At 29.2% G+C, this 16047-nt stretch overlaps 2 protein-coding genes across 2 annotated transcripts; both read left to right on the top strand.

Annotated features, from left to right (window-relative positions):
• LOC137822576 (defensin-like protein 1) lies at positions 1-632 on the top strand. Its single transcript, XM_068627487.1, has 2 exons — positions 1-162; positions 278-632. The coding sequence occupies exons 1-2, from the start codon at positions 108-110 to the stop codon at positions 442-444; spliced, it is 222 nt and encodes a 73-aa protein (XP_068483588.1). The 5' UTR covers positions 1-107; the 3' UTR covers positions 445-632.
• Positions 633-14901: 14269 nt separating this feature from the next.
• On the top strand, positions 14902-15594 carry LOC137821187 (defensin Ec-AMP-D2-like). The gene is made up of 2 exons (XM_068625660.1): positions 14902-15059; positions 15151-15594. The coding sequence occupies exons 1-2, from the start codon at positions 15005-15007 to the stop codon at positions 15315-15317; spliced, it is 222 nt and encodes a 73-aa protein (XP_068481761.1). The 5' UTR covers positions 14902-15004; the 3' UTR covers positions 15318-15594.
• The last annotated feature ends 453 nt before the right edge of the window (positions 15595-16047 follow it).

Consider the following 16047-nt stretch of genomic DNA (forward strand, 5'->3'; position numbering starts at 1 on the left):
CATCTCCCTCACCCTCACTTCACTATATAACCACACTTGCTCAACCCAGTAATGTTATTAATGTTATTGCCCCAGAGAGAGAGTAGGTTAACTTGGTGAACATAGAGATGAGGAAATCATGTGCCTTTTTCTTCTTGCTCCTCGTTCTGCTCTTTGCTTCCCGTAAGATTATTTTCCTTTTCTATTTTTTATTGTTACATAATGTCGTTTGTTTAATAAGGTTCTACGTGTGATGTGTGTTTGATGAATATATTGTGTGTTTTGTTTGTGGCGGCAGAGGTGGTGGTGCAGACGGAGGCAAGAGTGTGCGAGTCACAGAGCCACGGGTTCAAGGGTGCATGTACTGGAGACCATAACTGTGCTCTGGTATGCAGGAACGAAGGTTTCTCCGGCGGCAACTGCAGAGGCTTCCGCCGCCGATGCTTCTGCACCAAGATTTGCTGAACATATCAAACATTAGTGTGTGCGTCTCACTACCCAATAAATCACATGCATGTACTCTTTCGTATTATCCATTTCGAAATGGGATATAGCTACCACAACCTATTTCTCCTCTTCTACTTAAACACCTTTTGCTCATGTGTTTCTTCAGTCTTTTATATTTATAAATAATAACCAATGTTTCTTAGTTACCTCCTTGTTACATCTCTTCTGTCACAATTTTTTATCAGCAATAATGAGAAATAAATACTAAACACTTCTGAGTTAATCAACTTTACCAAAAACAGTAAAAAAAAAAGTTCTAACTAAATTACTGTAAAACTAACAAAAAATCTCTAAAACAAGAAATCCCAAAATCATAAACTGGGCAAGTTAGAACCAAATTTAAATCGAGACAAATCATAGATTCAAGATATGAATGAATAAGAAAAACAAACCGAAGAAATGAAATAAGAATGAAAATTAAAAAATCAACCGATTCAACTAACCAAGCGAAACATCAACAAAAATACAGATGAAAAGAATTTTCCTTTTTTTCCCACAAGCTCCAGATATTTTCAACCACAATCCCATGTCTGATCTGTGCCATGATTGTACAAGTTTCTGTATTCTCTGTTCTTCCTTCCATTATCTGTCATTTATTGTTTTTTTATGAAAAGAAATTGTTAAAGGTAAGGGTGTTCTATCCACATAGAACCTATGACAACTCAGTTAATAATTTTGACCAATATTATAAGCTATGATATTCAAACGCTGGAATGAGCTGAAAGACTTTGGTGTGGTGTGTTTCTTATTAGAATGTTTTTGGAAATCAGTTTAGATCAGAATGTTAACACGTTCTTGAAATTCCTTTTGTGCATCAAAATTCGAAATATCTTGTTGAAGGTGATCTAAACTTTTTCTAGATACACTTAGTTTACGGTGCTTTGTTTTTTATTTTAATACAGTACCAGAAAAAGACTAATGAGAACCTGGAACTCGCATTATCTCCATATATACTACTCAAAAAGTCAGAACAATTTCCTGTAAAATGATATATTTCCTAAGAATAATGGTGGTGGATGGATATCTTCCTACTATCTGAAAATTTTATTAATTTTTAAGTTACTTTTTTTTTTCTCTCAGCAAGTATTGGGCGGGACCATTGAAGAGGTAGTGGTGGGTGTCATTGAATCATAACCAAGAAGGAAAAAGAAAGAGATGATGAGAAGAGAAAGAAGGATAAAAGGGTTTAATAACATTAGTTAAATTTCTCAATTAAATTTATTAATCTGCCATTTTTTTAATTATAATTGTCAACGATAATATTATTATCCACAACTTCAATTCAAATAAAGAAGAAATTAAGGTTGTCAATTCGATTGGTTGATAAGATTTTTTTTTAAAACGAATAATAATTAATATTTTTCAAAACAAAAATACACAATTAAAAAATTATTTTATAAATAATATTAAAATTTAATTTAATTTAATTTAAAAATATATATATAAAGTTAAAGAATTAAAATAAATTTTAAATAAATTAGATTAAAATTAATTTGTGTGATAAATTAAAAATATTAATTATTTTCTATATATTGTTAAAGTTAAAAAAAATGCACTTATAATAAAGTGGAATATGATTTATATATAAACTTTTAGATTATATAATATATGAAAGTATAAATTATATAATATGTAAAAAATAATAATATACATAAATTTATGTTAAAATAAGTGTATTAAAAGATAAATTAAACTATTGAATATAAGTTATTAAAAGAATATGATATTAAAATATTTGATGAGAACAATATTAAAAAGGATGATTTTATTGTCTAAATGAACAATTTCCTTCGTTGTGATCTTCATTGCGACAATAAGAACATTTTTTTGGTTGGTTCTGAATTGGTTAATTCATTTCATTATGCAAACGAGTTCTCCTGAGTTTTTACGTTGCATGTGGGGGCTATGTATGAAATCTGGCCCGATATAAGTATACTAATAATTCTCGTTTTGAACGAAATGGAATTCAATTTGATATGTCTTTCTAATCGTGTGGAGCCTATAAATTAGATCAATGAATGTCGTCATTTGTAAATGAAAAAAGGAACAAACGTCAATAACGCAATGACAAAGAAGTCGAAGAGTTTGGAAGTGGCCACAATCACACCACCAATCATTTAATCTAATTGTATATGACTGAGGTCGTCGACCATGTTGAGGGGTGGTTAATTCTTGGACATCAAATTCATAATTTTCTGCATTAAACCTTTCCACAAAACACATAACTGAATCTTGTTGATTTTTTAAAGTAAGGTTGTGATATCTTCTGGATAATAATGACATGCGCGTAACATGATGTCTATTTTAAAGGCTTGTTGAACAAACCATGTTTTTTTTTCGAAAGTCGCCTTAACCAAAACAGAAATCGATAAGGAACGAGCTCCCTTAAGCATGGAGTTAATGCACTCTACTAGATTTGTGGTCATATGACCATACCTCTTTCCCCCCATCGTATGCTTTAGTCCATTTCGCTAACAATGTGTGATCCATCCAAGAAACTGCTTGTTTGAACTCAGATCACATAACTGATAGCTTTGCCTGTACAATGGGTTGTTTCATCTCATAAGTTGTCATAAAAAATTAAATGAAATTAGTTAAATGGTAAAAAAATCGTAATTATCTATGAGGGAAGGTAAGGAATGTTATTACCTATGTTAATCAACTGTCATTTGAGCTCGACATTTTTTAATTTTTTGCTGAAATTCTATGCTATGGCGTATGCAGTACACAGAAACAAGGTTGTCTCCTTCCCATCCAACTTCTTCAATTGTAATGCTGAAATTATATTGGTTCCTCTATCAATAATCATGCAGAAATTTGGTTCAAGTGTCACATATTGTCACAATAATTGGAAGAACAAAATCAAAGTCTCCCGAGTCTCGCCTTCAACAATCTCAAATGCTGAAATTATATTGGTTCCTCTATCAATAATCATGCAGAAATTTGGTTCAAGTGTCACATATTGTCACAATAATTGGAAGAACAAAATCAAAGTCTCCCGAGTCTCGCCTTCAACAATCTCAAATGCCAATAGAAATATGTTCGGATTCCCATCTTGAGCGATTGTGGTAAACAATATTGTATGGTATCTTCTGGTTAGACATATCCCATCAACTTGTACAATGGTCTTGCAACAATTGAAATCGTCGATACAAGGCTTGAAAGACCATTGTCAACTTCTATTTAAATTGGTGTGAGTGGGTGGAGGTTGTAGCATAATGTTTCACAATCCCTATTTAATAAACTTTTACTCCCCTCATATTTAACCACGCTTAACTTCATGTTTTTTTAGCTTTGCCATTTTTTTAATTGCTTAGATGTGTCAATTTACAAGTAATTTCTATCTTTACATATTAGTATAATTTTATATTATATTATATATGAATATTCTTTCAAAATGTTATGAATATTTTTCTATTATAACTTTTAGTCTTATGAATATCCTATCATCATATTATATATGAATATTTGTATATTATATTACTACATAACAATATTTTTTGGACAATATTTTTACATTACATTATATATAAATAGTTTTCTATTTTTCTATTACTTATGAATATTTTATATTATATTATATATGAATAATTTTTTAAGATATTATAAATATTTTTCTATTATATTTTTTTTTAATCTTATAAATATTTTACTATGAATATTTTTATATTATATTACTACATATTAATATTTTTTGGGACAATATTTTTACGTTACATTATATATAAATAATTTTATATTTTTCTATTACTTATGAATATTCTATATTATATTATACTTATGAATATTTTATATCATATTATATATGAATTTTTTTTTAAGATGTTATAAATATTTTTCAATTATATATGCAAAAGGAACTGCTATTGAAACCCCATTCCCGTGTAGTACTTCGGATTGCATTGTCTTTCATGAATATCGTAGGAATAGCTCCATCATGCTTAGAATAGTCATCTTATCAACGGTTCAAAAAATAAATGGAATATTGTAAATGCACTGTTCTCCACCATCCTCTTCTTAGACCTTTCCCAGTATTCAAATTTTACAGAATGTGGTTATGAGTTTTTGAAATTTTTGTTATTTGTTGTAGTGTGTGTGATATTATAATTCTATATTAAAGGAATGCTGGTCAATGATAATTTGTTGAAAAATTTGTTCTACTTGTTGAGTTGATGGATAAAGGAGGGAAAATAACTTGTCACTGATTATATCCAAAGAAATTCAACTCTACTTGCTCAAGAAAATTTGGTTCTTTAAGTGAAAAGGAAAATTTCAGCAAGGCAGTTTCTTCTTCCACCTCTACATTTTTCTTCCTGCACCCCATAATGTTATGAAAAGACAATTTTATCCCTAATATTTTCTAAAAATCTCAAAATGCACATAACACTCATATTATACTCTTTCTTCTTCCTTTGCACACAAACAAAGTCAATTGTCTCTGAACGAGAATGCTGCTCCATCTCTTAGCATATTAAGGCGTTTCTATTAGTGATGGTTGGCGGTGTCACTACAACTTGGTAGTGGTTCGATGGTAAGCACTACTTGGTGCTTCTCTGTTTGTAAAAGAAGGTAAGTAATTTTTTTTGTTTGTTTTTAGATCTATAGTTCCATTTTTGGTGGATTTTCGTTTCTGAAGTTCATATGTTATAGTTCCAAATAGTACAGTCCGCTAAGTTTATGGAACAGGAAATTCGCACTTTGTTTTTAGCATTCTGGAACACTGAATCTGCATAAAATCCAGTTTGGGAAATTCGCAAATCTTCTGGATTGGAGGATCCGTAATTGTCTTTCGGATTTCTGAATCCGTAATATTTTTGGATTCATCAATCCATAACAAAAATTAGACTTTCGGATTCAACAATTCAAAAATCAACAATTTCTTAAAAAATTTGTCTCTAGAACATCTCCTCATCCAAAAAACAAAATTATTTACTTTTGGACTGATCCCGATTTCCAATAACAACAATTACTCCATAACCACCCATGCTCTTAAAAAAAAGCTTAATTCTTACCTATAGAAGTCAAACAACACTTCAACAACGTAATCCCCTCTTCTACTTTGCTTTGCACACCTAAAATGACTTTTCACCAATACTTCAGAGAAGAAGAACAATCTTAAACTAACTCCACCATCCTTTTTCAAATAAAAGATGAAGGTTAGTTTTAGAGTTTTCAAAATTATTGGGGTGCAAGAAGAAGCTGCCTTTCAGCAAATGTGCCACATTATTTTTTTTTTCTATTTTACTATTTTTATTTAGTCCAGTACTTTAGACTTAATTTTTCTCCATGTTCTTGACACTAATTATTTTTTGGTACTCCTATTTTATATCCTTTTTAAATTGATATTTCTTTTTCTTTTTTCTTGACATTTCTACTTATAGGTGAATTCCTACATGCCATCGACATTGGTTCCTCTACTGTCAAGACCTGAGTACATTTGAATGCTTCATTGATCGAGAGAAATATATTTACTAATTTTATTAAATATTTTTAACCTAATAAATTAACTTATTACTTTAAAATTTGTAGGTTAGGAGTTTGTCAACTACGAGCAGTTGACTTTTATTAGACAACTTATTTGGACTTAACAGAAAGTTAAGAGATAATGGAGCTAGAGGAATAAGGGATTCTATTTTTAAAATAATATATATCATTTTAAAAATTAAAAATAGCATTATTTTATTAAAAAATATATATGCTATATTTAGACAATAAATATTGCTTTTATGGTCAGGTAATAGTTAATAAAATATTAAATGGAAAATAAGATTTCTGAAAGAAGAAATTAAAAAGCATTTCTTTATAATTAAAAAATATTTATCATTAAAAGTTATTCAAAATGTCTTTTCATTTTAATCTAATTTTTATAAAGAAACATAGAAAACTTTTAAGAATGATATATGTTTTTTTTAAAATGATTCTTTTTTTTTAAAAAAAAATGTTACTATAAAGGAACCTATAATAATTACATCATATTTTTAGTTTATCAAGAAAAGGAAAGAAAAAAAACTATCCATATGTCATGTGAAGTCATTTTAATATAAAGGAATACATAGTTGTGGAGTGAAAAATATTTGTCAAATAAAAAATGGAAATAAATTATGCATCCCACTTTTGCAGTCTTTAACATATTACAATTTTCTTCAATTTATCACGCATGATGTAAGAAACTTCTTATTTTAAATTAAACTAGTTTTTATAAATTTTGTATTTGAGGAGTGCAATTTTTGGAATAAATAATAAATTATATTCCGCTCTTATTTAATTTTCTTAAGAATAATATATTTAATTTCAACAAATTTTATCTTTAAAAAGATACCCATTTCATATTAAAAATATTTATTCTCACCTACCAGTTAAACATGTCTAGGAAGCGTATACATCAAATATGCTATCTTCTATAAAATTCTTTTATTCTTATGTTACTTTTCTATGAACTTTAAATTATTTTCTGTATCAAAATCATGTAACAAATTAACCTCTTTGTATGAACTAGCTAAGTAGTTTCTTTAAGCTTATTTTTAAAGAAAAATATTACTAGAAAGCATGTCTAAAAAACTAGAATGATTTTGTAATCAATGACATGTTTCTTACTTATTTAATGGTTCTAATTCACATCAAGGGAATAATTTTTCATTTTGTGTTTATGTGTTTCCATTCACAATTATAAAATGTGATAACTTGTTTTTTTAATTCTTATTATAAAAAAATTGTGAAGGAGATAGTGATTATGTATTTCCATTCAAAGACATAAAATGATATCTTGTTTTTTTTAAAATCTTATTATAAAAAAATTGTGAAGGAGATAGTGAAAATAAAGAATATTCATCTTCATTTCATTTCCTTTACTAAGATTCAAAGCAAGAAGTTATTATATTTTTAATGATAAAATAAGATCTACTGGATACAATTCTGAATTGTTATTTTTTTTTAAACTGTGAGCATATAGATCACCAGGAAGATCAAATATTTTAATCTTATTAATATTAATTATCTGACCAAGTTATATCCTTATGCTAAAGTTTTGTAAATACAATTTTGAACATCAACATCTCAAAATAACAATGATGTAGTTATGTGCCTATTATTACGTTTGTTATTATCTTAATTACATAATAATAGCTTTTTAAAATTATAATATCTTATTTTCTTAATAATTATATTTAAACATAGAATAAAAAATTATTAATATTAATAAATATATTATATTTTTTAAATTAAATTTATTTTATTCTCACAATAAATTTGTTGTAAATTGAAAAAATATTTAGAAACAAATTATAATTTTTTTACTCCAAATAATGTGTCTTCAAAACTTTTAAATGAATAAAATTAATTTAAACTAATTTCATTGTAAGAATGTAGTTCAGAATAAAATTGTCTTATTGTATATAATTGTATGGTATATTAGTTATTAAAATTTGCTCTTATGACAAAGTGTGAATGTTCATGAAAATTGTAGTTATATAATACACTTTTATGTTGTTGAGAGGGGTACACTGAAGCATCTTTAAAAGGTGTGACTGAATTTGTGTCTTTAGCTTTTCAAAAAACGGAAAAAATTAGATGTCTACATGCAAAAATCTTAACTTCGATTATGAAGACGTTAAAGTTTATCTCTAAAGAGATTTATGCTTTCTTATTAGAATTGGATGTCAATAAGGCTCTGTTTGTTTTAAGGATGTGAGTGAATATCTATTGTTTGGATTAAGGGATGTGCAGGGAAGGGAGAGACTGGATATCCATGAATAATGATTTTTCTCATCCTTCTCATATGCTAAGATTTGAGGAGAAAGCCACCTAAGATGGTGATGTTTTCCCTTTTTGGCCTTTTTTTTGTCATTAATGTAATAATATATATATATAATAATAATAATACCTTTTATTTTTATTATTTTTCCATCATAATTATCATATTATAATATTTCATACTTTATTATATATATATATATATATATTTTCTTCTTCTTTATAAATAAATTTGTTGTACAATTCACTCTATATATAATATTTTTTATTATAAAATGTCCTCTAAAATATCTACATGGTTATGTATCTACATACAATCAAAATCAAAATCAATGAATATAAAAAACTTTCAAAATGTATAAATAAATATAACAATAAATTTGTATATGCTTAGATAATATTATTTTTATGATTTTTTTCATGTTTTGATAATATTAAATAACTCGTATTTTTTTAAAAATAATTATTTAATAGTATCGAAATAAATTATTCAATTGTACAGAAAATAATTTATAAATACAAGGGTAAATTTGTAAACTTATATTTTACATTTTTAAAAAAAAATTAAAAAAACCTCACAACAATTACACCACTCACAAACTCCCATAAACTTTCCTCACACATTCATTCTAACATACCCCAATCCAAACAACCTCATTTTCTTCACACTTTCTTCTCACATCCTCACACATCCACTCCTTCAATCCACTCCCTCAAATCCTCACACATCCACTCCCCAATCCAAACATCCAACTTTGTGTGATGTGTATAATACTTATCTAATTTTATCTATCCACTCACATGAGGATCATAATTAAGACTTTGACTGCATGATTCATGGAGCAATTGTTGTAGAGTGTTTAGTTAATTAGGATCAACAAAATGAAGAGTTTCCAAATACTGAAGCACAAAAATTTTATGATTTATTACATGTTTCACAAAAATCATTGTGGTCAACCTACCTTCTACCTATTACCTGTTACATGCTACGTCCTACCTGCTACTTGCTACATGCTACCTGCTACTTGTTACCTACTACATGTTACCTACTACTTGTTACATGGTTCCTGCTACCTTCTATTTGTTACCTAGTACTTGCTACTTGCTACCTGGTAGCTCCTACATGTTACCTGTTACTTGGTACCTAGTAATTGTTACCTGGTACATGTTACCCTCTACCTTTTACCTGATACTTCCCTCTTTCTCCTACCTACTACTTGCTACTTCCCTGTTACCTGATATCTGTTATTTGTTACTTGCTACTTGTTACCTGCTACCTACCTACTATCAGTTACCTTTTACCTACCTCCTACCTATTACCTGCTACCTATTATATGTTACGTGTTACCTACTACCTACCACCTGTTATTTGCTACCAACTACCTCTTACATGCTACCTGCTACCTTCTACCTATTACCTGTTACCTACTACCTACCACCTGTTATTTGCTACCAACTACCTCTTACATGCTACCTGCTACCATCTACCTATTACCTGTTACATGCTACATGTTACCTGTTACATACTACCTACTACATTCTACTTGCTATTTGTTACTTGTTACCTGCTATACGTTACCTACTATTTGTTACCTACCTGTTATCTACTACCTATTAACTGTTATATGTTACCTGTTACATGTTAGTTGCTACATGTTATCTAGTACCTGCTACCTTCTACATATTACTTGTTACCTACTACTTGTTACCTGTTACCTGCTACTTGTTATCTGTTACCTGTTACATGTTACCTGCTATCAATTACCTACTACCTTCTATTTGTTACCTCCTACCTACTACTTGTAATTTTCTACCTAATACATGCGACCTATTACTTCCTACCGGATATCTATTACCTTTTACTTGCTACTTGCTACCTTTTACCTGCTACCTCCCTCTTACTCCTACCTACTACCGGCTAGCTCCATGTTAAATGTTACCTATTACCTATTACTTGTTACCTACCTGCAACAGTTTACTTGTTACCTATTATTTACTTGTTACCTGTTACATGTTACCTGTCACCTTTTACCTGCTACCAACTACTTGTTACCTGTTCCTACTACCTCCTACCTGCTACCTGTTACATGCCACATGTTACCTGCTACCTACTATCTGTTATTTGTTATCTGCTACCTGTTACATGTTATCTGCTACCTGTTACATGTTACCTGCTACTTTTTACCTGCTACTTGTTACCTACTTGTGACCTGCTACCTATTATTTGCTACTTGCTGCCTGCTACCTGTTACTTATTACCTGTCACATATTACCTATTACATGTTACCTGTTACCTGTTATCTGCTACCTGTTACTTGTTATCTGCTACCTGTTATTAGTTACATGTTATCCGTTACCTGCAACCTGTTACATGTTACATGTTACCTATTACTTGTCACCTGCTATCTGCTACCTTCTACCTGTTATCTGGTACTTCCCTCTTACTCCTATGTGCTACGTGTTATCTGCTCGTACTACATTCTACTTGCTATTTGTTACCTGTTACCTGCTACATGTTACTTACTACTTGTTACTTATCTGTTGCCTACTACCTGTTATCTACTACCTATTACCTGTTATGTGTTACCTGTTAAATGTTAGTTGTTACATGTTATCTAGTACCTGTTACCTTCTACCTATTACTTGCTATTTGCTACATGTTATTTGTTACCTGCTACCTGCTACTTGTTACCTATATGTGACCTGCTACCTATTACTTGTTACTTGCTACTTGCTACCTGCTACCTGTTACTTATTACCTATCACATATTACCTATTACATGTTACCTGTTATCTGCTACCTATTACATGCTACTTGTTATCTGCTACCTATTATTAGTTACCTGCAACCTGTTACATGTTACCTGCAACTTGTTACATGTTACTTGCTACCTGTTACCTGCTACCTTCTACCTGTTATCTGTTACTTCCCTCTTACTCCTACGTGCTACGTGTTATCTACTCATACTACATTCTACTTACTATTTGTTACCTGCTATATGTTACTTACTACTTGTTACCTATTTGTTGCCTGCTACTTACTACCTATTACCTGTTATATGTTACATGTTAAATGTTAGTTGATACATGTTATCTAGTACCTGTTACATGTTACCTTCTACCTACTACTTGTTGCCTATTATTTACCTACTACCTATTACCTGTTAGTTGTTACCTGTTACATGTTACCTGCCACCTGTTACCTGCTACCAACTACATGTTACCTGTTACCTGCTACATGTTACCTGCTACCTGTTCCTACTACCTGTTAACTCCTGTTACATGTCACCTGCTACCTGCTATCTGTTATTTGTTACCTGCTACATGTTACCTGCTACTTGTTACTTACATGTGACCTGTTACCTATTACTTGCTACCTGCTACCTGTTACTTGTTACCTGTTACATATTACCTATTTCATGTTACATGTTACCTGCCTGTTATCTACTACCTGTTACCTGCTACTTGTTATCTGCTACCTGTTATCAGTTACCTGTTACCTGTTACTTGTTACTTGTTACCTGTTACCTGTTACTTGCAACCTGATACATGTTACATGTTACCTACTACCTGTTACTTGTTATCTGCTACATTCTACCTGTAATCTATTACTTCCCTCTTACTCTTACGTGCTACGTGTTATCTGCTACCTCCCTATTACACACTATTTGCTACATGTTGCTACGTGCTACCTGTCATCTGTTACTTGCTATCTTCTATTTGTTATTTCCTACCTGTGATCTGCTACCTGTTACATGTTATTCTGTTACCTGCCTATTACCTGTGTTACCTACTCCCTCTTACCTGTAACATGTTACATGTTATCAATTATTTGTTACCTGTTATCTGTTATTTGCTACATGTTACCTGCTACCTTCTATCTGTTATGTGTTACCTATTATCTACTACCTGTCTATTACCTATTATCTGTCTATTACCTGCTACTTGCAACTTGCTACATGTTACTTATTAGTTGTTATCTACTACTTATTACTTTGGGGGTAGTCCAACCCTTTTACAAAGCAAAAGAGACTATACCTCAAAGAAACCTCGACTGCCTACCCTGTAATAACTAGCTAAAATACAACTTAAAATTCAAAGACCAACTCTGCCACCCTATCAGCAACTATTAATTGAGTACATACATACTGGGGGTGCTAAGCACCAATCACAGAACTCCCCTCAGTTTCTAATTCATAACACTTTCACAAAATTCGATAAGATTTGATAATTTTTTATATTTAATAATGTATTTTGTCTTTCTTAAATACATAAATTATTTAAGTTTCACTATTCATCAAATATAATAGTTAGATCTAAATTATTTTTATAATAAAATTTAAATATAATATTATCTAGATATTATTTTTTACTATTTTTCAATTAAAATAGCAATTATTTATCTACATTTTAAAAGTACGTATATTTAATAAAATATTTTAATAATTAATATATTAGTATAATTAAAATTTGAATTTCAACTAAAAATCATAATATTATAATAAATTATATATATATATATATATATTATTACGTATATGTCACGAGTATAAAAATGAAGAAAACAAACGTAATAGGACAAGACCATATTTCATTGATAAATTTTTCATTTCGATGATATTCCACTCATAGGTTTTTCATTTCTTTCAAGGTGAAGGTGAGCCCTATCCATTCGTCTAACATACATTTTGAATTAACACTATGTCATTTCACATAAATCTCCATTTTATATTCTAATATGCCACCACACTTTTTTATATTGTGTCCAAAAAACTTTGACCTAAATTATATCCTTTTCCACTAATCATACGTTAACACGTTAATAAAATATTACTTTACAGTAATTGATCTTCATTGACAAAAAGATGTTTTAGTTAATTAACAATGTTTTGAAAGACCATTGGCATATACTGTTTATTGGATTTGTGAAACTCATGTAGTTGAAATATTATTTTATTTTTACTTATTTTATATTTAGTTATTTAACTAAATTTATTCTGTACATTATATCTTTAAATTGTTTAAGTACTTATATGTTTTATCGAGATATTACATTTATTAAGCTAATATTATTTTTCAAATTAGTTACTTTTTTATTTTATTAAATAGTTCTAATAAATAAAAAAGTGAAAACCACTTAATATATTTTAATTAGGTTTCAATTTTGAATATGCGAGAATATTATATATAATTGATATAACATTTACTATATCATAAAAACATCATGTTATAAGAAGTCTTGAACACTCTCAAACAAATTAGACATCATTTACAGCATAAACAAATTAGTATTCTATAGTTATTTTTATCTAACATAAACTCAGCCACTTTGAAATTTTAATGGCAACCACCTAAAATATATTTTTTAGTTCCTAAAATTAATAAGTTTTGATTTCGGTTTTTATAAAAAAAATTATATGTATAAAAATTTAAACGATTCATTTTAGATTTTATAGAGGTTTAGTTTTAGTTCTTATAATTTTTTACTGCTCTAAAATATCATATCACTATTTTTAGTTATTAATATTCATTTAAGATATACAAGAACATTTATTTTTTTAATTTTTAATTTTTTAAAGTGTGACATGCTAACATTATATTATAACACTAGTATGAAGATGGTCATTTAACTTTTAATTCTACACATAAATAATAAATTAATGTTATATAATATTAATAATTAAATGTATTAATTTTTATATTAAAATAACTACAAAATAAAAAAATAAAAAAAAATTAATGTTCACTCATTTATAAGGACTAAAATCAATTACTTAGGAAAATAAACCAAATTCTGCTTTATTCAGAACTACCTAACATCAATTTAAAATATTTATTTTTTTATATCATTAAAATTAATTATTAAATAAAAAATCATTTTAAAAACAAAAATAATTAATATTAAATTAATTAAATTAGATATTATTTTATATAAAAATAGTAGTAACTAAAGTAATTTCTATTATTAATAAATTATTGATTTTAGAATTTAAATAGTGAATAATTAAATTATTAATACTTAATTAAATATCAATTTATTAATAAATAGAAACTACTTTAAATATTAATAATTTTTTTTTCTATAAAATAATATATAATTTAATCAATTTAATAATTAAATATTTTTTTTATCTAAAATTAGTTTTTTCTTTAGTCTTGATTTCTATATTCACTATATTGAGAATTTTAATTTTCAATTATATATATTTCATTTCATCTTGTTAAACTTACACATAACCACACTTTTGACAGAAATTAGAAGCTCAGAATTCTGATCTTCATCACCGTCCCATGTCCTCTTTCCAGCTTTACAATTCTTGTGTTCTGAATTGTTTTTGTCCAGAATCAACACTCTGTATAGCCTTTTCGATGTATTACATCTCCTTCACCCACCACTTTCTGCTACACCTGGACACTCATGTCGGTCGCTCCTTTCACGTGAACAGATTCCTTAACCAACATTTCACTCCTCGGACACAACATAGTACGCAAATATAATACTTATTTCACCTTTTTCTAAAGCAAAACCCTACTTTAAACGACTAAAATATATTTTGTAGATAATAATATAATAACCAATATCCCTAACGCGTGATCAAACTATCGTGTAGCTTATTACCAGTGTTACCAAACTTAGATTTACGTCTAGTTTTACAAATTTCTGCTATGCTACTTAACGTTTGTTACTTTCTCAACTAGCTATAAATAGATATCAGTAACACCCTTTTGATCCTATATTGATCTAGGTGAGGCTGGTACGTACCTAGCAATGGACAAGGCACGATTTGGGTTTTTCTTCATGTTGCTCATTCTCCTTGCTTCTCGTAAGCCTCTATGCATGCAATTATATGCCATTTAATAGGAATATACAGTAACTATACGTCATTATAACTCTCTTTGTTTGTGATAATGCAGAGATGATGGTTCAAACGGAAGGAAGACACTGTGAGTCAAAGAGCCATCGATTTAAGGGGATGTGCCTCAGCGACCGAAACTGTGCTTCAGTTTGCCATCTTGAAGGCTTCACTGGTGGCAACTGTCGTGGATTTCGTAGACGCTGTTTCTGCACCAGGCACTGTTAGTTGCTCCATGCAATTTCATCTCCCGTTGCTCTTGCATTCACAAATAATGACTACCCCTTAACCAGCTGTGTTTGGTTGGTTTAATGTGTTTTGCGTTGGTTTGTCACTTCATCATGCAGTTTTCTAGCGTTGTATGTTTCGCTTCGTGCCACCGAAAGAAGTGAAACTAAGTTTTTTCTTCATTTCTTTCTTGCAATATTGTTGCTGCTTCTAGGGCTACAAAGACCTTCTTTTACGACAAATTTCACATAATCTAGTGACTCTATTTTGTGGAATATTTATTATGCTGCCAAAATTTCACTTATTAATTACTAAAATGAATAAAATTACAATTTTAATATATATGAATTCAAATCGTATCATGGTAATATAATTTTAATGATTTTAACTTAAGTGGTTACACCTGCTATTGAGATGTGACATGTTAAAATATTAGTAAATGAAAATGATTGTGTAATTTTGAAAGGTGTAAATGGGCCTGGTGGTCTCCAATGTTGTGAAGCCCAAGTTGAAGTTTGTTGGATTTTTCATTTGAGGCCCTAAGTAACTAATGCCTAGATGGAAAGCTGATAGAGCATTACTCAGCACTTGATGAAGTTGACCACAAAAGCAGAAGCCATAGCAGATAAGAGAAGTGGAAATTTTGGTTTGAAATGTAATTAAAAAAGCAGAACCCAACTTTGTTAGGTACGTAACATAAATGATGGGCAGCAAAAGTTTTAGTTAGTCT

The sequence above is a fragment of the Phaseolus vulgaris genome, chromosome 9 (genome assembly GCF_000499845.2).
Source record: "Phaseolus vulgaris cultivar G19833 chromosome 9, P. vulgaris v2.0, whole genome shotgun sequence".
In the NCBI taxonomy this organism is placed as follows: domain Eukaryota; kingdom Viridiplantae; phylum Streptophyta; class Magnoliopsida; order Fabales; family Fabaceae; genus Phaseolus; species Phaseolus vulgaris.